The 24,488-nt window shown below is 38.3% G+C and overlaps 2 protein-coding genes across 2 annotated transcripts; both read right to left on the reverse strand.

The window, feature by feature from the left end:
• Positions 1-5,330: 5,330 nt before the first annotated feature.
• LOC144377124 (large ribosomal subunit protein P1) lies at positions 5,331-5,843 on the reverse strand. The gene has a single exon (XM_078046592.1). It carries the CDS (start codon positions 5,728-5,730, stop codon positions 5,386-5,388), a length of 345 nt encoding a protein of 114 aa, XP_077902718.1. The 5' UTR covers positions 5,731-5,843; the 3' UTR covers positions 5,331-5,385.
• Positions 5,844-16,253: 10,410 nt separating this feature from the next.
• Positions 16,254-20,696, reverse strand: Or52b6 (olfactory receptor family 52 subfamily B member 6). Its single transcript, XM_078044930.1, has 2 exons — positions 20,627-20,696; positions 16,254-17,248 (listed from the first exon to the last, which is right to left on the reverse strand). The coding sequence occupies exons 1-2, from the start codon at positions 20,694-20,696 to the stop codon at positions 16,254-16,256; spliced, it is 1,065 nt and encodes a 354-aa protein (XP_077901056.1).
• Between the last annotated feature and the right edge of the window lie 3,792 nt (positions 20,697-24,488).

Here is a 24,488-nt window from a genome sequence, read left to right on the forward strand (position 1 = left end):
TGTGGAATGATTATGCACAGTGACAGCTGCATATAGAAGGAGGAAAAGGAAGAATCTAAGAGAGATTCTTGTTAATTTACTGGGAGAATGATGAGGTCCTTCATTAATATGGGGATTTATGGAAAATTAGCAATTTAATGGAGAAAATATATATTTATTCATTTTTAAAAATTTTTTTAACGTGGTGCTGAGGATCAAACCCAGCGCCCCACACATGCCAGGCAAGCACACTACCGCTTGAGCCACATCCCCAGCCCTATATTTACTCTTTAAAAAAATCAAGTTAGCCTTTCCTGTTTATCTCCCAGGTGAAATTAATAAATTCTGAAGTCCAAGTAAAGTCTAGCCACAAGTATAGCTTTTAAGTCATAACATGTTATAACTTATGTAAGTTATAATACTTGAGGGTTAAAGTCACAGTAGGAGAATGTATCGAGCATTAGGAAACAAGGATTGGAGAATAAGCACACAACACTCTTAAGTCAGAGATCATTTCTATATTCATTGTGTATAAGGACTTAGTACAATATAGAGAATATACTAGTTATGAAAGAAAGGAAGGAAATGATTTCCTTTTTAGGATTCAGATGCATCTAAAGAAGTAAAGTAGTTAATCTCCCCTGTGCCCTGGTGAATCTCAGCTTTTAGATGCTGGAGATCTTATTTTTAATTTATTTTTAAAATCTTTTTTATGACCTTTGTTATTCTCTGGATCATCTGCTTAGAACCAAAGCTGTTTTTATGACCTAAATCCTAAGACTTTCTGAAAGTTATCAGTATTTTGTGATTTCTGAACTTAACTTTTTTCTTTTTTCTTTTCTCCTACAGGAAGTGCAAATTGTCCTTAAAAGGAATACATGCATGGGTGGGACTGGCATGAGGAGTGAGTCATTATGCCTGTGAGGTATGGTACAGCCCTTGCAAGAATCACTGAGCAGGAGAGATGGGATATTGAGCAGCTAGTAGATAAGGGTCAAAGACCTTGGTATTAAGGATTTATGATCAGCACAAATGAGCAGGTATCTATGGCAAGAGAATTTGGTGGAGTCTCAAGGACACCAAGTGTGGAATGAAATTAAGTAATTTACTGAAGTTTGTGGAGCATGTAAATCACAGCACTGGACCTCTGGCTGCAAAGTCAGTGCTCTTCCCCTCTCCAGAGGTGAGGCTTCTAGCTCAGGAGGAGTATGAGTTGGTAAAAGGCAAACAATAGTGAGCATCACAGCATCAGAGAGGGCAGAGGCATTAGGATCTGTCATCATAAAAGGGAGAACCTCATCTTGAAGCATCCAGATATTTGGACAGAGCTCCAAGGTGCACGATGAAGTTTTGAGGAAGATGCTGAAGATGCTAGAAGGTAAGGAGATGCCAAAGGGCATAGAGAGAATGTGAGGGATATGGGTGGAATATATAAGAGGTGGCATCATGGAGTGGTGATTAGAGAGGAACTTGTTCAGAGAGGGAAGATCAAGTAATGCAGATGGGAAAATGCTCAGGTTTGTCTTTTATATCCATTAAATCAGAGTTGCCTGGCTGTACATTTAGATTTAGGAAAGTTTGAATGAGTATAAATTAATGAGGCATTGGAGGAAGCAAAATAGAACTTACCATAATGGACCTCATGTCTATCTAGAATTTTAAACTAATTAAATGATTTACAAGATTCCAGAAACATCATTATCAATAAAAGTGGCATGTGAAAAAAAAAAAAAGTGGCATGACCTAATCATTAGATTAGAAGAACTACCCATTTGGGAACAGTGTCAAAATTTGCTGGAGAGTCACCTAAATCCAAACATTAACCTTTTTTTTTTTTTTTTTTATTGTTGTTGTTGTTTAAATAGAATAAAAGAGGCATGATGAGAAACTAATGAGACCCTGTCATAGGAATTAAGAATAAAAATATGTTTTGTTGGTACAATTACCAGATTTGGGACAAGAATCTATAAATAACTTCAAAAACAAATATTTGTAGTTTTCACTGTATAGGTCTTTCACTTCTTTTGTTAGATTGAGTCTGAGTTTTTTTTTTTTTTTTTCCCTGAGGCTATTGTGAATGGAGTAGTTTTCCTAATTTCTCTTTCAGTAGATTCATTGCTGATGTATAGGAATGAGTATGGGTATTGATTTCATACCCTGCCACATTGCTGAATTAATTTATTCTAGAAGTTTTATGATGGAAATTTTTGATCTTCTAGGTATAGAATCATGTCATCATCAGCAAATAGTGATAATTTGAGTTCTTCTTTACCTATTTGTATCCCTTTAGTTTCTTTCTCCTGTCTAATTGCTCTGGCTAGAGTTTCAAAGATGATGTTGAATAGAAGTGGTGAAAGAGGACATCCTTGTCTTGTTCCAGTTTTTAGTGGGAATGCTTTCAATTTTTCTCCATTTAGGATGATGCTGGCCTTGGGTTTAGCATATATAGCTTTTACAATGTTGAGGTATGTTTCTACTGTCTCTAGTGTTTCTAGTGTTCTGAACATGAAGGTGTGCTGTATTTTGTCAAATGCTCTTTCTGCATCTATTGAGATAATCATATGATTCTTGTTTTTAAGTCTATTAATATAATTATGTTTATTGATTTCCATATATTGAAACAATCCTGCATCTTTGGGATGAATCCTGCTTGATTGTGATGCACTATATTTTTAATATATTTTTGTATGTGATTTTCCAGAATTTTATTGAGAATTTTTGCATCTCTGTTCATCCCCTGATGGTTTGAAGTTTTCTTTACTTAATGTATCTTTGTCATGGATAGGCAGAATTAATATTTAAAAAAAAAACTACCAGAAGGATTATACAGATTTAATGAAATTCCTATTAAAACATGAATGACATTCTTCATAGAAATAGAAAAAGCAATCATGAAATTTATTTGGAAAAATAAGAGAGCCAGAATAGCTAATGCAATCCTTAGCAAGAAAAATGAAGCAGGAGCCTCCATAATACCAGACCTTAAATTATACTACAGAGCTATAGTAACAAAGACTGCATGGTATTGGCACCAAAATAGGCTTGTAGACCAATGGTACAGAATAGAAGACACAGAGACAAACCCACATAAATATGGTTGTCTCATACTAGACAAAGTTGCAAAAAACATTCACTGGAGAAAAGATATACTATTCAACAAATGGTGCTGGCAAAACTGGAAATCCATATGTAGCAAAATGAAATTAAACCTCCATCTCTTACCCTGCACAAAAATCAATTTAAAATGGATCAAAGATTTAGGCACTAGAACGAGACCCTGTGCCTAGTATAAGAAAAAGTAGGACCAAATCTCCACTGTGTTGGCCTAGGATCTGACTTCCTTAACAAGACTCCTAAAGTGCAAGAAGTAAAATCAAGAATCAATAAAGGTTAGAAATGATGGTGGAATGTGATGGACATTTTTATCCAAAGTACATATGAAGACACATATTGGTGTGAATATACTTTGTATACAACCAGTGATATGAAAAATTGTTCTCTATATGTGTAATAAGAATTGTAACGCATTCTGCTGTCAAATATAAATAAAAATAATTAATTAAAAATAAAGAATCAAGGGGATGGATTCAAATTAAACAGCTTCTTCTCAGCAAAGGAAACAATTAATAATGTGAGGAGAGAGCCTACAGATTGGGAGAAAATATTTACTACATGCATCTCTAATAAAGCATTAATCTCTAGGAGAAGATATCATGATGTTCAAGGAGGAGAGGATTTATACCCTGGAGAGGTTTACAGAAGAAGTCTCTCCTCTGTAATCTGCTCTCCTTTCACCTTCTCACTTTACCCATGTGTCTCTAAAATTTCCTTCTGTACCATTTCTCTATGGTTAAGCTGGACATTCAGCTCAGGAAGGGGAGGATGGAGGTCGATTCTAGAATGACCTTAGTTTCTGTACCAGCAAGTCCTGAGTATAAGTTTTTCTCTATATTGTGCTTACTTCTCAATTCTGAGTCTCAGGAAGTCCTAAATCAATGCCTATTGCATCCTTCTCACTTCCTACCTACAGAGTCTTCATGGCTCTAAATGTGAGTTCTTTAGATAGAAGCAAAAATCCAGAAAGCAGGAACTGTCACTATTCAAGGTTTCTTCTTATGTCTTTCTTAAATCCCTTGTTTGATGAGGATCCTTTCTCACCATATAGTTTCCCCAAAAGAGAGAAAAGAAGAATAAGGATGGATGGTCTAATAAGGGAGGGGGATTCAAAGCATGGCTTGCTGAGCAGCTGCTGAGCAGTAACAAATTGTTACTCCTAAATAATGAATTAAGGAGCTTGTGCTTGAATGTAAATCAACAACATATCCAAATTTAACTTCGTTGTCTGTTTGTAATTTTTTTTGTAGCAACACTTTTTTAGTAAAGAAAATATAGAACTAATTTTCACTGGGTGGGAGCTCCAAATACCATTTGAAAGGGCATATTGATAGCATTGATCTCTAAAAAGTCATCATATTAACCCTTTGTCTTATATACTTTGAAATCAGACAGAATTGGATTCCACAACTCTCTGAAACTATTTCAAGAACCTACTTTAGAATGCCTTCTTCTTTATCATAGCAACCTTCAACTTCTGAATTCATTCTCTGTTCTGTCCTCTACTGTTCCAAAGCCACCTGGAGGTTTTTCTGCAGGGAACACTTATGTCAGTGTTCATTCAGGATTTAGTTCTATTACTTACATATATTCCAGGATGGTTTGAATGAGGTGGGCTTAGAATTAGATCTTTTTTTTTTTTTTTTTTAACATGAGATCTTAGAAGAAACACTTAGCTTTTGCCCCATAGAGTGAAATACCCAGCATTAACTCCACTGTGCCTGGGATCATGGGGAAAACGGGTTCTTACAGATAGAATGTCACCCATTTTTCCCATTGCCTTTCTCACCATGACATGCTCTCTGGACCCATAGGGCTATCCTTTGCTCAGAAAGCCCTGAAAAGTTTCAACCTTGATAGAATTCTTTATGCATGCGGGACTCAAGTAGCGAGTAGCGTATTCCATAGGGACCACATATATTCCCTGATGCTTGCAGGATCTCATACAAGCTGAGCAAAGACTGTATTATCTCCTCACATAACATTTATATTTCTTAGACTGGGTGTGTGGCTCAGTGGTAGAGTGCTCACCTAGCACTGGGTTCAATCCTCAGCACTACATAAAAATAAAATAAAGGTATGTGTTCACCTAAAACTAAAAAAGTATTTTAAAAAATTATAGTTCTTTTCTATGTCCCTTTAGAACTGTCTAAGGTGTCTTCCCGTGTAAGTTTTCCACCATTGTTGATGAGGTTTCACTTTTAGAGTTACTCTGTTTTGGGACTCTCATTTAAACATTTTTTTTTTTTTTTTTAGGTTTTTTTTTTTTATTATTTAACATGTTAAAAGAATTTAGTCAAAAAGACCAAAACCCATGTCATCATCAGACTCCTCGGATTCTTCTTTCTTTGCTTCCACTTTCTTCTCCTCAGCTGGGGCAGCTGCTGTGGAGGGTGCAGGACCTCCTGCCGGTGCTGCACCAGCTGCTGGAGCAGGCCCACCAGCCCCTACGTTGCAAATGAGGCTCCCAATGTTGACATTGGCCAGGGCCTTTGCAAACAAACCAGGCCAAAAAGGTTCAACATTTACACCAGCTGCTTTAATGAGGGCATTGATTTTATCCTCCGTGACGGTCACCTCGTCATCGTGCAGGATGAGGGCAGAGTAGATGCAGGCCAGCTCGGAAACAGAGGCCATGGTGCTGACTGTTGGGCGCGGTGCTAGTCGCCGGATGAAGTGAGGGCCTCACCCCAACGCGGCCTTAGCTTCTCGGAAGGACCGAGCACCTTGGCGGCACCTGAGGAAAAGCTCATTTAAACATATCAGAGGAGTCAAGAAGCAAAAGGAAGTCATTGAAAAATACACAAAAGGAGGGGCACTGGCTGCCCAAGAAAAGTACAAACCAACCGACAACAACAAAGGAGAGACTGAGGCAAGGCATTAGAAAGAAAATTAAAGGAAACTCCCCTTTCTATTCTTACATTTACCTTAACCACACTACTGACATCAAAGTCCATCTTTTCCACACCAAACTATTTCCTCTCAAGTAAGAAACTCCCGTGGGCAACATTCTGCACCATCTATTCTTCCCTATCCCCCCCAAAATCATACATTTAGGTTCTATGCAAATCTTGTGTAGGTAATAGAACATTCTTCCTGACTTACTCTCATTTTGCTCTCAGAATAGTTTAGCGTTTCTGGAATCAGACTGTGGGAAGCACAACATCTTCAGTGGAGAACTGTATTTGTCCAATACAAGTTGAATAGTTCATCCTCTTAGACAAAGCACCTTGGTCTACTCAGTCTGCTTTGCCAAAATACCCCAACCGGGTGGCTTATGAACAACAGAAATTCACTTCTTACATACCAGAGACTGAGAAGACCAAGGTCAATGTGCAGGCAGATTGAGCATCTGTGAGGACCTGTTCCTCTAGTGGTTACTCTGATTGCTTTTTTAACCTGAGACTCTTCATAAACTATGAATCTTACTTAGGACCCTGCCCTCATGATCTAATCACCTAACAAGAGTCACACCTCTTGACTGACACCATTTTTTGGGGGGAGGGGGGTGATAGACCCAACCTGATCTTTTCTTAAAATTGGGCATCTCGCCACAAAGCCATGAAAAAAATAATTTTGGCTTTATTATAAATTACTGCAAATTCTGAACCTGCTTGGAATGCCTACCTGTGCCTTGAACTCACCCATGCCTGGTTCTCTGACCAGATAGCAGCCCTCTCTGAAACTTTAGTGACACCTCACAAATCTTGGCCTTCCCTGGCCAGACAACGACCCTCTCTGAGGCTCTAATGGTCCTCATAAATTCTGATGTTGGGGCCAGCAAAAAAATGTGAACTACCATTAGTGTGATGCTTGTCAGAGTTCTGTTATCTGTAAACCCCCTTTGTGTAACTTTCTGGGCTATAAAGCTGGGCAGCAAGAAAGCTGCAGGGCTGTCTTGTTCCCGCCGTTTTGGGAGGGAGAGGCAGCTTGGCTGATCGAAAAAATAAGCTTGCTTTAATTTGATTTTAATTGGAGTCAGTGGTCTTTTCTTGCGTCCTGGTCTAACAGGGGTTAGGGTTTCAACATATTAATTTGGGGAATTTGAATAACTAGTCCAAATACACTATACCTATATTTTAACAAAAAAAATTATCCATGTATTAGACAGAAAAATGAAGACTGAAATTATGAAATAAGTTGTTCAAAATTTTATTCTAACTTGCCAAGTGCAATGGCACATTCCTATAATCCCACAGGCTCTAGAGGCTGGGGCAAGCCTCGGCAACTTAGTGAGACCCTGTCTCAAATTAAATGTGTTTTTAAAAAAGAGTTGCAGATGTGGCCCTAGGTTCAATCACTGGTACAAATATATATACACTAATTTAGTGGCAAGTCTAGAACTGAATCTAAAATCCAAGTCAAACTTCCAGTTTTAAATTTCTTTAATTCAAAGGCAAACAATAATTAGTGCATAGCACTGGGGGTAGGTGCAGTGAGCAGATATGCATTAAAATCATACAAATAAATAAATAAAAGTTTCTAAATCAAATGGTCATAACTATATTTGGTAAGTGATATCATAAGCATAGTCTCGGGTTTAGAGAATGTCTTTTTTGGGAGGTGACATCTAAGAAGAATACAAGGAATGAACAGGACTTTTCTATGTGCAGGAGAGAAGGAACAGAATGTGCCAAGATTTGTGGCGGGGAAAAAATTCTATTCTGTGTTAGTAAGGGGATGACAGTGCCTGGTGTGTGAGGGGCTGGTGGGAGGCAGATGTGACACAGACTAGACACAGGACAGACCATGTAATACCAAAGAAGTCACAACAGTCTTTGCCTTGATGGTAAGAATGGTAAATAATTGGAAGCTTTTCAAGGAGTGATGGTTTTAGATTGGCATTCTTTTTTTTTTTTGGTACTGGGAATTGAACTCAGGGGCACTTGACTGCTGAGCCACATCCCCTGCCTCATTTTGTATTTTATTTAGAGACAGGGTCTCACTGAGTTGCTAAGCACCTCACCATTGCTGAGACTGGCTTGGAACTCAAGGCTGGCTTTGAACTCAAGATGTAGGAACTCTGCCTCCCTGGCACTAGGAATACAGGTGTGAGCCACAGAGACCGGCTTAGATTTGTATTTTGAAAAACAAATCAGATAGTAGTCAAGGAAATGTGGAAAAGACCTGAGGGGAGAAAATTTAGAAATGAAGGGATCACTGAGGAAGTATATTCACCCAAACCTTAAGAATATAAGATATACTGGGGACCAGGAAAATGTTACAAGGAAAATGGAAAATGTAACAAGGAAAATGGAGAGCTAGGATGACTTCTGGCATCAGAATTGAATGTGCAATAAATAAATAAATAAACAAACAAACAAATAAATAAATAAATAAAACCAGAAAAGTACACAAGATTTAGTTATCATCATTGAAAGACTTTGATGGCTAACAAGAACCAACTAACTGTTATAGTTAGCTTTCAGATTAAAAAAGATACATTGAGCACACAGAGAACTTATCCTGAACTTAATGATTTTGAGCATGTTTTCTAGGGGGATATGTCTCTACAGAGTCATGAAGCATTTATAAAAGTTAGCCAAAGAAACCTGGTCTGGAAAATACAAGGAAGAGATGCTTAATGACATGAATACCACGAATGTACAAGAAACCTGAGTGCACAAAGTTTGGACTTTTTTTTTGATGTGACTGCCTTAGTCAAGGTTCTTCAGAGAAACAAAACCAGAAGATTACATATACATATAGAAAGAGATTTATTTTAAGGTAGCGAATCCTGAGATTATAGAGACTGGCAAGTTTAAAACTGGTGGCATGGGCCAGCAGGCTGGGGACCCAGGAAGAGGTGATGCTGCAGTTTTCATTCAAAGGCATTTGCTTGCAGAATTCCCTCTCCCTGGTGGGAGGTCAGTCTTTTGTTCTATTCAGACCTCAGAATAAGGTCCACCCACATTAGGGACTGCAGTCAGCTTCACTCAAATTCCTCCTATTTAAATGCTGATATCATCTAAAATGCCCTCACAGGAAGATCCAGAATAAGGTTTGGCCACACACATAACTGGGTGCTCTGGGCAAGTTGACCCATACAATTCATCATCATAGTGATTAAAAACAACAGAAACCTTTTAAGCAATTATTTAATTTCCCTTTCCAATTCGGAGAGGGAGCCTGGATGCTATGTATTGGGACCTGAGAAAGCAGGACTTGGCCTTGGCTACAGGAGAAATAAAACAGAAGTCTTATGCACCCACTACCCTAACTGAATTGGATTTATGTTAACATATTTTCTCCATTACTCCAATCTTTCCAACATTAAATGTGTACTTCCATTCCCAGGGGTTTGAATGAGGGCCAACTGGGAGCTGGAAAGAAATTGAGTTTATCATTGTTAGCTGTTTAGGGAAATGCAAATCAAAACCAAAATGAGGGCTGGGGATGTGGCTCAAGCTGTAGTACGCTCGCCTGGCATGCGTGCGGCCAGGGTTCAATCCTCAGCACCACATACAAACAAAGATGTTGTGTCCACCGAAAACTAAAAAATATATATTAAAAATTCTCTCTCTCTTAAAAAAAATGAGATACTAATTTATATCCACTAAGAAGGCTAGAATCAAACCATCAAAAAGAGGGTGTGGAAAATTTGAGATCTTCATACCTTCTAGTGGAAATTTAATATGGTGTAATCACTTTGAAAAACAGCCTGGCAGATCCTTAAAAGTGTAAACATAGTTACTGTACTACTCAGCAATTTCACTTCTAGGTTCATAACCAAGAGAAATGAAAACAATTCCACACAAAAAATTTGTAAACAAATGTTCATAGCAGCATAATAGAAATAATCGAAATGTGTACCAGTTAACATATGGATACATGGTAATACTAAAAGGATATCATCTGTGGGGTCGGATAATGATGATGCTCTAAAATTGATGGTGACAATGGTGGCAGGGCTCTGTAAATAAAAATGGAATTGTATGTATTTAAAAAGTGAGTTGCATACTATGTAAATTATATCTCGAGAAAAGCTCTTATGTAGAAGAAAAGAAAGAAATTGCTCTCATCTCCTGGAGCAGAAAGGGAAGGGGTAATGTGGGCTGCTGGTCTCAATCCATCCTGGTCTAAGGGAATCCTCCTAATCCAAGGATTCAGTGCCTCCTCTCCCATCTCATTTAGCTTCCTGCAGCAGGCTCTGCTGGGCACTAGCCTTTTAACAGCCACCTCATGGTCCAAGATCAGTTCTCCCGTGCTGCCTCCCCAAGCTTGGGTCACACTTTAAACTGTCCAAATTCTTACATTTCTTCACCAAACACCAGCAAATTCCTGAGGTTAGGTAGAGGAATCGAAATCTCAGTAAAGAATGTGAGAGGTGCCCGGTTTCCATGGCCTTTGATGGATATGCAGATCTGGACGGGGCAAGGAAAGCTCCTGGGGTGGGGGAGGGGAAAGGAGACAGCACGGGATGCAGAAGGGTCTTGAAGGGATTTAGGGGCCAGAAAAGCCTGCCCAGAGGGCCAAGTTCAAGTAGACCCAGTCATTCCCAGCTGTGCTTTGTTCAGGGATGCTGCATCACCCATCCTGGAGTGGTGGGAGGTTGAAGAAACAATTGCCAAAGCAAGGAAAAGCCGTGGCAGGATCTTAGAGTCCAGGTAGGTTCTGATATTGCCAGAGTTCAGTGGATGCCGGTGTTGGGGTTTAGACGTCAGTAGTGTTTGCTTTTCTCCCACCATTTAAAGCAAATAAACACAAATAATATATACATACACATACCCACATTAATAATTAGCAAGGAAAGTGAACTGAAGTATAACAATATGCTTAATAAATAGTAAGCGTTCACTAATTTTGGTTTTAAACCGTCCCCTCCTTCCATGAGGTCAGTATGTTATTGTTTTAAGGATTTAAATATTTTTATAAGTCCCAAAACTCTACTAGTGTGTGCTTAAGGAGAAGAAAAGGCCTAGGGAGTACTTGACTATGCTGTGAAGAACAGAGAAGCTTTTTTTACCCAAAAGGAAAGACGAATGTTGGGGGATGCCCCAGGAATCAGGAGAATACTTGCCTGCTCTGGAGAATACCAGCTCCCACCGCTGTGCCCCAACCTCCCCAGCCTTAGCATTTCCATCAGCTGCAGCAAAAAGCAGTGGATTCTCTGGCCACCCTGCTCATACCTCCTTCCAGATGATACTGCCACTCATTGCTTTGAAACCACAGGGAACACTGAAATTATGCAGTGTATCTCTATTAAGATACAGGAAGCTCAAGATTCAAAGGCATTGCTCAGATCTCCATCCACAAGGCTCTGTGTATCCCTATATTCGAATCCATATGCCATTCCTCTGCCACCTTTGATTTTCTTTACTGATAATCAGGAACTTAGCTATCAACAAAATTCCCTGTATGGCCAAAATCTTGGAATTTTCCTTTTCCTTTCTTGGTCTAACTGACTTCTTGCTTTCCATAGGACAATTCTTTATTTTCCCCCACACTTCTTATAATGTCTTGTCCTGGAGTTGGGGTTAGTTGTTCTCCCTGTAATATACCACTGATTTCCTCCCTTCTCTTAAAACAAAACATACCTTCCCCCCACATCTTTATTTCAATTCTTTATTTAACAGCTTTCACTAATTGTCTTTAGGCCAATTATCTGCTCATGGTTGACATTCCCCTTCTTTCCTTAGCAGTTTCTGTTCAGATTCTTTGCCCCTCTTTCCATAATTCTTTTATCATGATTCTTGATGACTTTGGGACTCTTGCTTATTCTGTCACTTCTAGTCATCATTTTCTCTAAAATGAATGTGTCTTTCATCCTCCTTTCAATCTTTAACTCCAACAGTCATGCATCACCCCTATTATCACCAGTAGTTACAACCTGCCTGTAATCTTAATTTCATATAGTTTGCTATGTGTCTTTATCCGTTAAACTTCCCTTTGTACTATCTTCACTCCAATGTACTTCTAACTTGTGAGGATTTATAATCTACTGGCTCCTGTCACCTTCTCCTGTCCACAGCACCTCCACAGTGTCCACACTTCCTCCTGTTTGCTCAATTTAACTTTCAGTACTATAACCACTCTTTGCCATATGTATTCAAACACTCTATCATTCTCCATCTTCATTGGATTTTCCTTGCAAAATGTCAAGACTATTTAAACTGAGTATTTAAATTTCTTTCTTGTCATTCAACCCAGGTTGGAGACACATACACATTTATACACAGACACTTTTTACTTTAAATTCATAATCACAAACCTCAGGTGAGTCTGCATTGCTATTTAATCAGTATCCTTTCTCTACTTCCTTTTCTTCTCTCTCTTGTTAAAGAATTTAAAACCAAGGTAAAATCATCATACATATTCCTACAGCTATAAGATAATACATGCCAAAGACTTATTGAATTTGTTAATTAATGAGGAAACCATATTAGAATCAGCTCAAGTAAAAATGTGACTTCAAGACTAAAAAATGAAATCGTCTACCTCCACAATTTATTGTCCACATTAAAAAGAAAAACAAAAAAACAAAAAAATAGGGGCTGGGGATGTGGCTCAAGCGTAGCGCCCTCACCTGGCATGCATGCGGCCCGAAAACTAAAAAATAAATACTAAAAATTTTCTCTCTCTCTTAAAAAAATTACTATCCCATTGTATTTGTCAAGATGATTTCATAAAGCTCTTGAATAAGAAGATGTAACTTTCTAATAACTTTATTATTCAACCCAGAAATACATTTAAGTGAGCATCAACTTGTTCAATTTCTCAACAGATAGCAACAAATAATAGTTTATTCCTCAGAAACTTTTAAGCACCCTATTTAAATGTTCTTTGCTGTTTCCATCAACTCTAAACTGTTATCTTTATTAATCCTAATCAAGCCCTTGAATTGAAAGAACCATTTTAAACAAGACTCCAAATTTTTATAAATATTTCAACTTTGGCTTCCTTCTTTTGAAGACTGTATCTTACTCTGTTAAGATTAAACTCTGCTTTGTCTTTATTTTCATATGATTTATTTATTTATTGGTATCAGGTGCTTAAGCACTGAGCCACATCCCCAGCCCATTTTATTTTTTATTTTGAGACAAGGTCTTAATTGCTAAGTTGCTGAGGCTGACCTTGAACTTGTGATCTTCCTGTATCGGCTTCACGAGAAACTGGGATTACGGTGTGTACCATGGTTCCTGGCTGAAACTGAGGTTTAAAAAGGTTAAAAATATTCTACTGGGACAAACAGCTACCTAGTATGTAGTGAATATGGGTACTAAAATACTAACCCAAGTCTGTGTGCCAACAAAGCTTTTGAGTACCTGGGTAAAATTACCAAATTCTTACATTTCTAGTAAGCATTAACATGTAAATTTGGAATCCAGAAATTCAGACTCCATTTTCGATGTCTTATATATTTTTAATGCTACAAAATTTTACCATAATGACTAACTTTGTGAACATGATACTTTCTACATGTGGAGACATATCTGAAATGTAATTTCCAAAAAATGTGATTTGTAAGTTAAAGGAACAATGTATAAGAATTTTGTGAAATATTTCCAAATTGAACAGAAATACAATCATATGATCCATCCGTAAGAAAAGTATGAGAAGACCTGATTTCTGACATTATGGGCAACAGAGGGTTAATGCTTTTCAACTTTGACAATCTGACAGGCAAGAAATGACATCTTGGTTTGATTTTCTCTAATTGATGATAAGTTAGGATTGTTTAAATTATGTCTTTTCCCTTTTTGTTCATCGAACTTTTGATTACTTTTCCCCTCTATGTTTTAAGGACCTCTTCTACAGAAGGACAAATGAGTCTTTCATTTGTAACATAATCTGAAAATGATTCTTCCTAGTTTGTCATTGACTTATGTTTCTTTGCTTATAATGCTTTTACATTTATTTTATTTTTTGTCATGAAAAAAAGGGAAACATATTTGTTGTTTTTACTGGGAGATTGTAAAGATGTTTCTGTGGAAGAGACGTATAAACAGAGAGCTGAATGGAAGAAGGGAGCTGTGTGTGTGTGTGTGTGGGGGAATCCTGTGAAGCTATGTCTCAGGCGACAAGAATAACAAGTATGAGCCTGAAGGGGAAAGGAGCTTGGCATGCTTGCAAAACAGCAGGAAAGCCTGTGTGTCTTGAGTGGCATGGCTGTATTTAAAGCAATGTCTGCCATTTAAAAAAATATGCTTAATTTTTACATATTAAAATAATATTTGACTGAATTCGGTTATTATAAACAATAAAGTAAAAAACATTTTTTCTGTTTTTTAAAAATTATTTTCTTTTTCCTGTTTCTCCTTCTAGAAATGAAATCAGAGTATTAGACCAGATAATCTATCTGCTTAATTGTGAGTCAGCAAATGAGCCCTTGATTAACAATAATTGAAACAACAATACAAATAACGCTATCATTTGTAGAGCATTTATATACCTGCCCAAGAATTGTTTCAGGAAAATGTATATATTAATTTCTCTCTCATTAAGTCATTAAGAGAAAGGTACTATTAATTGCTTGCCTTTTAAAGATAAGAAGGTTGAGACAGAGAGGTGAAGCAGCTGTCCAGAGTCATACAGTTAGTAAATGCAAGAGATAGAATCTCTAAAAAGATTTAGAACTTAAAAACTGGTCACTACTCCTGTAGAGTTTTCTCATTCACACAGTAAGAATGCTAATATCTGTTCTTTCTAATTTTCATTATCATCATTACAAAGATGTGGAAAGAGCTTTGTGGAAAGAAAGAAGAAACAACTATACCTAACATTTATTGAATGCTTACTAAGCAATAGGTATACAATGATGTATCATTCTCATCTCCTTTACAGATGCGTAGAAAAGTAAATTCACTGATGTGCAAACTTTTAAGCTCATTGACCATGTCACTAGTATATCTGGGTTTTAAATTCACATCTTCTAGCACCTAGCACTGTTCTTTTGTCTACGTTACACTGAATCCCAGGACTTAGTATTCTCTCAAAGAAGAATGAATGGAGAGAAGAAATGTGACATTAAAAATTTTAATAAGAATTTTGTATACATACACACACATTGCATTTCATGAGTAGGTTGTCCTGCTTTAGGCCGTGGCAATAATAATATTGCAAAATAATATTTTCTCCTAAGGCATACACAGTTTAGACACAGGGACTTAAGGTACACTCATGAAAAGATTTCTAATAAAACAAGGAAGAATATACCCATGACCCAACAGAATGGTGATTTAGATGAAAGGTGGTGCAAAGTCTCAAAAGGTGGATCTTTCACTATGTGTGGGAGTTGGAACAGTTGAGATGTAAACTGTTTTCAAGGATGAGTTGGTCTTAGGCTGACATTCAGGCTAAGCTGCTTTTCTTAACCTCAGAGAACAGCAGCCTAGGCCAAATCCTGGTGTTAAAAATTAGTGAAAGTGAGCTAGTTATTATATTACATATGAATGTTTATTATTTCCTTAACTGTTCGTTAAAGCATGCAGAAATCTGTAGCTATCATCTTTGAGTATTTTGACTTCTAATTTTAATGATGAATATAATTTTTAAAGACAAAGCATATTTGGATGGAAAAGAGTACTCATTTCCTATTATGTAGACTCTGTCAGGTCACACCAGTACAGGAAAACAGGTCACACTAGTACAGGCTATATAAAAGTTTTTGAAATTATACATTGTGCTTAAAATGATAAGCAGGTTTGTCTATCTATGCATGCTGTTGTGTGTTAGTATTTCTGAATTGGGGAAGGGGAATTGTGGATTCAGGGAGTGGTAAGAAACACAAATATCCTGTGAAACTATGTAAGCTTTTAGATATGACAGTTCTCAGGGGTTACCATGAGGAAGATTTTAAACTGATAAATAAATGTGAAAATTATATGCAAGAAATTAAGAACATATTAGAGAATTACTGCAAGTTGATGCCATGAAAAGTCCTATTTGCATGGTAAATTTGGGGTAACCCTGGTTTGCTAGTGCTAATTGAAGTGATGGAAGATAAGAATGCATTTGAATATTAGAAGATAGTGGGATGAGTATTAAAATAAGTTTCTAAGAAAGGAAATCTGGTTTGCCTAGATGACATATTTAAATAAGTTGGGACATGGATTAGAATAACATGGCAATAATTGGAAAATGTAGAGATGAGGATGTAGTGAAAACAGGAGAAATGATTCGTATTGAAAGGGATTAAGGTGAAGCCAAGTTTATAGCATTTATTTAAATTCCTTGGCAAGATTTGAAAACATCTGCTTAGCGCCTTCCAGAATTTGCTTGGTCCTCACTCCATAAATGGTGGGATTCAGCATAGGTGGGATGACCACATAGAGGTTGGCCAGCAGGATGTGGACATAACGTGGGATGTGTTTCCCACCAAACCTGTAGGCAAAGACAGAAAACAGTGCAGGGATATAGAAGAGCAGAATGACACAGATGTGGGATCCACAAGTGCTCAGGGCCTTGGACCGGGCTTCTTGAGAAGAGAGGCGGAAGACAGCTAGGAGGATGCGGATATAGGAAACAGCAATGAGAATGATGTCCAGGCCTGTGGAGAGAAGAGCAGCTGCCAGTCCATACCAGACATTGATGGAGATATCAGAACAGGACAGACGGGCAATGCCCATGTGTTCACAGAAGGTGTGTGCAATGACGTTCATCCGGCAGTAGTGCAGACGCTTGAGGAGAAAGACGGACGGAAACATAATGATGAAACTGCGGGTCAAGGTGGCAGCAACGATCTGCCCAATGACCTTCCTCGTGAGGATTGTGGCATATCGCAGAGGAGAGCAGATCGCCACATAGCGGTCAAAGGCCATGGCCAGTAATATAGCAGAGTCAGCTACGAAGAGGAAGTGGATGAAGAACATCTGGGTGAGGCAGCCATCAAAGGAAATGTGGCTAGAACCCAACCAGAAGTTGGCCAGTGCTTTGGGCATGGTGGAAGTCGAGAGTAGGACATCAGCACTGGCCAGCAGGGACAGGAATATGTACATGGGCTCATGCAGGCTTGGCTGGGAGAGGATGATACAAATTAGAATGCCATTGCCTGCCAGGGCAGCTATGTACATAGTGCAGAAGGGCACTGAGAGCCAGATGTGTAGGTGCTCCAGTCCAGGGATGCCAGTGAGGAGGCAGCCTGCCACACGAGTGTCAGAGAGGTTCATAGCCGCTATGCAGGTAGCAGATGAAAAAGCCACGATTGTTCTGCAGACTGTATCACAGGGGAAAAAGAGCTTCAGACATTGAATATGCTAACAGAGCTCCCATCAAAGTTTGCAAACAACCACAAGGTCTGCACATACTCACAGGCCCACAGCACTTAAGGGCTTAGCACAAAGGCGTACTTTCTATAGACAGTCACACCCTGGCTCTGCACAAAGTACACAATCATAGGTTCTTCCCACAGATAGGTTCTGCATCCTTATTCAGGAGCTCTCTACACAGCTGTAAGAGGGAAAACTACAGAGTTCAAATACATCACAGACTCTGCACAGTGCCCCAGTTCTGAAAAACACTGACATCTATAGCAATAAAAACAACCTCTAGGGCTGGGGCTGTAGCTCAATGGTAAAGTGCTTGCCTCGCAGGTGTGAGGCACTGGGTTGATCCTCAGTCCCACATAAAATAAAGATACTGTGTGTTCATCTACAGCCTATATATATATATATATATATATATATATATATGGCTGAGGATGTAGCTTAGTGGTAAAGTACTTGCCTCACAAGCAGAAGACCCTGGGTTGAATCCCCAGTACATCAAAAAAGCAAAAACAGTTTGATTCAAGCGGGTTATGAACTCCCAACTGTGTAATGTTTTGAACGACCAACAATTAAAAAAAAAAAAAAAAAAAGCAAAAACAGGGCTGGGATTGTGGCTCAGCAGGAGAGTGCTTGCCTAGCATGGGCATGACCCTGGTTCATTCCCCAGCACCACATTAAAAATAAAATAAAATAAATAAAAGCATTGTGTTTAAAAAAAAAAAAAGCAAAAACAAATAAATAAACAAAGGAATACAATCTCTGTGAGTGCAGACTGAAATAAGCTTTGCAATAGCCTCAGGCTCTACACAGAGGACTGTGGTCCTACAACAGAGGACAATAGCCTCTGCAGATGTTGTGGAAGAATAGAAAAATAGGGTTGAGGGTGGTGGGCATTGCAGATCCTGCACTCTTTCCCCCCAGGCCCAGATGCTCTGATGAGTGGAGGCAGTGAAAACAGCTATGGCAGTTAGAAAGGACCCCGAGGAGCTTGTAAAAAAAAAGCCTAGTCAGAGATCTGCTTCCACAGTTATTAACTGTGGCTATTGACAGTGTGTTCTTGGACAAGTCACTGTATTCTCTGAGTAACAATTTTCTGGTCCTTAAAATGAGCATAATTTTTATCCTGTTAGTATATTAAATTAAATTTTTGTCTGTGGAAGTCTTACTAAACTGTGCGATGTTTTCTGAGTCCCCAAGTCTTGTGAAATGTGGTATAATTGTCTGGAGTGGGAAGGAAAATGCTTCTTAAGTATGGCTCTGAGACTAATGTCATCAACATCCTCAGGGAACTTGTGAATTCTACAAACCAACTGAATTAGGAAATCTGGGCTGGGGAACTGCAACTGGTGTTTAAGCAAGACCCCACTCCCTATGATTCAGATTGATTCTAATGTTTCTGAATCAGCGATAGAACCTTTAACTTTCTTCTCTATCCCTAGCAGTTGTTCATTGCTTCTGCCAGGATCATAAACTTCTCAGTCTCTGTGGGTTTCTGCTGTGTTACCCCTGAATGTGTTCAGGCTTCAACTCAGTCTAATTAGTGCTCTCTTCAGCTCACATAGTCAGGATGCAATGGAGATGATAGCCACAGAAGCAATCTTCGTGATGTATGAGGGCACTTAACACTGCCCTCCCCAGTTCGATTAAATTATTCTCACAACAAATATGCTATTCTTATCATTGTCCAAATCCTGTTTCTCAATTGAACTTTTCTCCTATATAGCAGACTTCAAAACTAACCAGGAGCCAACTCATATGATCATTCTCCTCCTATAAATTATTTAATCTCTGTATCCATTTTTTCAGTTTGAAAGAAAGTGGTATTAATGTCTCTCTGCTATTCAATGTTTCCTTTGTCACATTGTAATATATTTTATTTTACCTAGATATAAGATCCTTAAGGGTTTTTTTTTTTTTTTTTTTGTAATTCTAGGGATCAAATCCAAGGCCTTATGCATTCTAGGCAAATGTTCTACCTCTCAGCTATGTCCCCACACAGCCCTTCTCTCTCTCTCTCTCTCTCTCTCTCTCTCTCTCTCTCTCTCTCTCTCTCTCTCTCTCACACACACACACACACACACACACACACACACACACACACACACACCAGGGATTGGACCCAGGGCTACTTAACTACAGAGTCAGTGAGACACATCCAGAGCCCTTTTTAAAAACATTTTATTTAGAGACAGAGTCATGCTGAGTTGCTTAGGGCCTCACTAAATTGCTGAAACTATCATTGAACTTGTGATCCTCCTGCCTCAGCCTCCGAACCCCTGGGATTACAGGCATGTGCCATTGTGCCCGACTGTCTATTTTTTAATTAGACCCTTATAGTTATACATAGCAGTTGGGTTCATACCAATAAACTCATAGATGCATAGAATTTGATTTCAGTTTATGATCCCCTTTTTCTTTCCCCCTTTCCCTCCTCTTCCCACCCCTCCCCCCTTCTCCTTCCTCTACTCTGCTAGACTTCCTTTCACTCATCTATTTATTTATTTGATTGATTCTTTTTCTTATGCATAAAGGCGAAATTATCTGTGGTATATCTATATATACTTATAACATGATTTTTTTTAAAAAAATTAATTCTATAATGACAACCTTTCTTAAGTTATTTTAAACACACACACACACACACACACACACACACACACACACACATGCAAATCTAGGCAGTTTCCCCTGGAACCCCTCTGTTATCCTTTGACTCATTCCTTATTGGTTTCTTAACCCATGATATTGTCTCTAAGGCTTCTCTTCTCTCTTCTCTTCCAAGCTCCAGTCAACAACTCTATACTGGGTTATTCTGGTTTATCTCTGCCAGAAGAAATCCAGATCTTCAAACACAAACTCCTTCCTTCCTTCCTTCCTTCCTTCCTTCCTTCCTTCCTTCCTTCCTTCCTTCCTTCCTTCCTTCCTTCCTTTTCTTTCTTTCTTTCTTTCTTTCTTTCTTTCTTTCTTTCTTTCTTTCTTTCTTTCTTTCTTTCTTTCTTTCTTTCTTTCTTTCTTTCTTTCTTTCTTTCTTTCTTTTCTTCTCTAGATGTCCTTTTCTGTCTTTTAATTTTCTTCTTTCTAGTGGATAAATGATCCCTTTTACTATTCTAGTATATTCCCATCACCTGTTTTTGAATTCTTTACCTGACTTCTCTGTCAAGGAGCTTGACCCTCGTGTCCTTTGCACACGGTTCCCATGCACAGGAGTTAGACTTTTCCTTCTTCCTTTCCTCAGTGTTTGGGGATAGGACCCAACTGTAATTTATGAATCATGCACACTCCTTAGGAGCCAACAATCAATTACCCACCAATATCTCCATCCTTACCTGGAAAATGACCTCCTAAGCTGCGCTTCTCCCACTCCACTCCCCAGGAAAACACAGTGACTCCAGCCATCCCAGCCCATTCTTCTCTTCAGCCACCCGCCCCTCGTGAACACTGCCACAGAGCTGTGCACTCATCTGGTATCCTTTTCTCACCTCTCCTTTGTATTAGTACCTCTTCTCCATCCTCAAAAGTATCTGACTCAGACTTACCTCTCTGATGCCGCCTTCTCAGACTCGGATTTTCTCAATTCAATATTTCACAGGGAGCACAGGCTTCCTTCATATAAAGAACAGAATCTCACATCTTGCCTCAGTGTTTATTAAAACCTCTTCTCCTCTGGGAGCTGAGATTCTCTTCCTCTGTGTAACATTTCCTTTCTCAGTCCCAATTCCCTCCAGCAGTGTTTGGGTCAATGTGACCCATGTTTAACACAGTGACAAAAGGCACACAGGTACACACTTGGGCACAGAGCTAAATGGAAGGGCTCTATTGACAGACACTCTGGGTCATCTGGGGGCAGGGCAGGGCTCAGCAACAACTCAGAGGCTCTCAGCCTGAGTTGCTTTTCATTTCCTGTTCCAATACTTGTTCTCTCCTATGCCTTCAATCCCACATTTTTTTTTTTTCTCTTCCCATTGCTCTTCTTGAAAGCATTCTCCTTGTGGGCTTTATTTCATTCATTACCTTTCTAGTGTCTGCTTTCAAACCCACGTTTCTTTTTACTTTAGCCTTCTCTTCACCCCTCCAATACTCATAAGTGTCTCTTACATTCTTTGGTCATCCTAAAGAAAAGGATGCGTAGGGATTATTGTGTCTCGCTCATTTATCCGTTTAACAAAGCTTAACGATCCCTTCTGCAGTCAGCATTCGAGGTCAATAGACCACCAGTGATTGTAATACTTGTGATTAAAACATGCTATAGGAGCCCAGAGTGAAGGGGGATAATTCTACGTGCTACGGTTAGGGAGTCTTCACAGAGTGTCATCTTGTGGCTGGGACTGAAAAGTGTGTATGTGTGTCTAAGATTATTGTGCCACTGAGGCAAGGAATATGAAAAGATCTTGTAAATAAAATATATGGTGATACTAATTAGTGCTTTGGAGAATTCACATGAAGGGTTATCAGGGGAACTAGAGCAGCAGAAAGAAGGCAGAAATATTAAAGGCTAGTATTTAGGAAGACAGGAAATAGGATACATCTGTCTCAGCATCTTCCAAATTTAGGATGACTGCCACTTTGGGGCTAGATTTTTCTTAGTCTTTTTAAAAATCGAGATATAATTCACTTACCATAAAATTAACCCTTTTAGGGTATGAAATTAATTTACTTTTAGCGTACTCATTAGATGGTGCACCTGTCTCTAATACCTAATTCCAGAACTTTGTTTTATACCTCACAAAGAATCTCTCTATCCATCATTAGTCACATTTCATACCTCACTTTTCTGAGCCCCTAAAAAAGACTAATTTTTCTTCTGTCTTTAGGGATGTACTTATTTTGGACATTTCACATAAACAGAATCATAGGATTATCTGGCCTCTGTGACTGGCTTCTTTAATTTAGCAATAACAGCTTTTAGTGTTCATCCATGTTATTGTGTGTGACATTATTTCATTCCTTTGTGTAGGCACATTTTTAAAGCTTAAAAATTATAATTATTAATACACATTAACTGTAGGAATTAATGGGATTCGCAGTGATATTTTCATATGTATAGATTATATATTGATTATGTCATTCACCATTCATCTGCCCTCTCTACCTTTCCTTTTTTCTTCTGCTCACCCACATAGCCAAATATTTTAATGCATGGACACAGTGCGTTTCATTTGTCCACTTATTTGTTGATTGATGTTTGGTTTATTTCCCATTTGGGGGCTATTGAGTTTGTGGTTTTTAGTTTTTTGCAGTACTAGGGCTTGAACTCAGGCATGCTAGGCAAGTGTTCTACCACAGAGCTATATTCCTAGCCCTTTTGAAGCTGTTATGAATAGTGCTGCTATAAATAGTTGTGTTAAGGCTTCTGTGTGGATATGTTTTTTTTTTTTTTTTTCTCCTAAGTATAACTAAAGGTGAAACTGCTGGGTTATGTGGTAACTCTATGCTTAATTGTTTGAGGAATTGTCAGGCTGTTTCCAAGTGGCTGTATCATTTTACACACCCACCAGGAATATATGAGGATTAGTTTTCCCCATCTTCATCAAAGCTTGATGCTACCTGAAAGTTTGCTTCTAGACACTTTAGAATGTGAGCTGATGATCTAATTTTGATTTTGATATGCATTTCTCTGATGAGTGTGTGGTCATCTGTGCCCATGCTCAGTGGTCATTTGTGTATCTGCTTTGGAGGATATATATTTAGGTCTTTTGCTCATTTTTATAGTTTGGACATTTGAGTTTTTATTATTGAATTGTAAGTATTTTTTATTTCTGCTAGATACAAGATGCTTATCAGACACATGATTTGTAAGTATTTTCTTTCATTCTGAGGGATATTTGTTTATATTTATTTATTTTTGGTACCAGGGATTGAAACCAGGTATGCTTGATGACTGAGTCACGTATTCAGTCCTTTTTATGTTTCATTTTGAGACAGGGTCTTGATAAGTTGCTTAGGGTCTCCCTTAGTTGCTGAGGCTGGCTTTGAACTTGTGATCCTCCTGTCATGGCCTCCTGAGATGCTGAAATTACAGATGTGTAGCACTGTGCCTGGCTGTTTATTCACTTTCTTGATGGTGTGTTTTGAAACCTTTTTTTTTTTTTTTAATTTTGATCAAGTTGAATTTATCTGCATTTTCTTTTATCACTCAAGCTTTTTGTGTCACATGTAACAGTATATTCCAAATTCAGGATCATGAAGATCTGCTCTTATACTTTCTTTTAGAAGCTTCATAAATTTTATTTTTGCCCCCCCTGCCCTCCCTTTTCTTTAGGTACTGCAAATTGAACCCAGTGGTGCTCTACCACCGAGCTACATCCTTAGCCCTTTTTATATTCTTTGCTTTCTATACTGGTTTGGGATATTATATATCGATCTTCCTGTTCGCTGCTGCTTTTTTTCTGCTTGCACCAATTTATCTGTGAGCTCCTGTAGTGATCCTTTATTTTAGTTATGGTACATGTTTAACATAAGAATTTCTACTTGGTTTCTTTTTACAAGTTCTGTCTTTTTCTTGATATTTCATATTTGGTGTGATATTTCCTTTTCTAGGCATACTTTCCTTTACTTCTATGAACATATTTTAACTAGTTTATTTTGGGCTGGGGATGTGGCTCAAGTGGTATCGCGCTCGCCTGGCCCCGGTTCGATCCTCAGCACCACATACCAACAAAGATGTTGTGTCCGCCGAGAACTAAAAAAATAAATAAATATTAAAAATTCTCTCTCTCCTCACCCACTCTCTCTTTAAAAAAAAAAAAAAACTAGTTTATTTAATTTTTTTTTTTTTGTTGTTGTTCTTATTGTTTTGTTTTTGTATTAACATCTGGGCTCTTTCAGGGATAGGTTCGGTTGATTTTTCTTTTTCTGTGATGGTCTGTATGTTTTATGTCTTTCCTTTTTTGCTTGTTTATATAAAATAAAAGCTGAAAAACTTAAACAATGCAATGTGGTAACACTGGGAATTTGAGTCTTTCCCACTTTCCAGGATTCACTGTTATTGCTAATTGTTTTATTATTTTTTTTATTATTTTTTAGGGGAGAGAGAGAGAGAGAATTTTAATATTTTTGTTTAGTTTTCGGCGGACACAACATCTTTGTTTGTATGTGGTGCTGAGGATCGAACCCGGGCCACACGCATGCCAGGCGAGCGCGATTCTGCTTGAGCCACATCCCCAGCCCTTGCTAATTGTTTTAAAAGTG

This window comes from Ictidomys tridecemlineatus, chromosome 4 (assembly GCF_052094955.1).
Source record: "Ictidomys tridecemlineatus isolate mIctTri1 chromosome 4, mIctTri1.hap1, whole genome shotgun sequence".
Lineage (NCBI taxonomy): Eukaryota > Metazoa > Chordata > Mammalia > Rodentia > Sciuridae > Ictidomys > Ictidomys tridecemlineatus.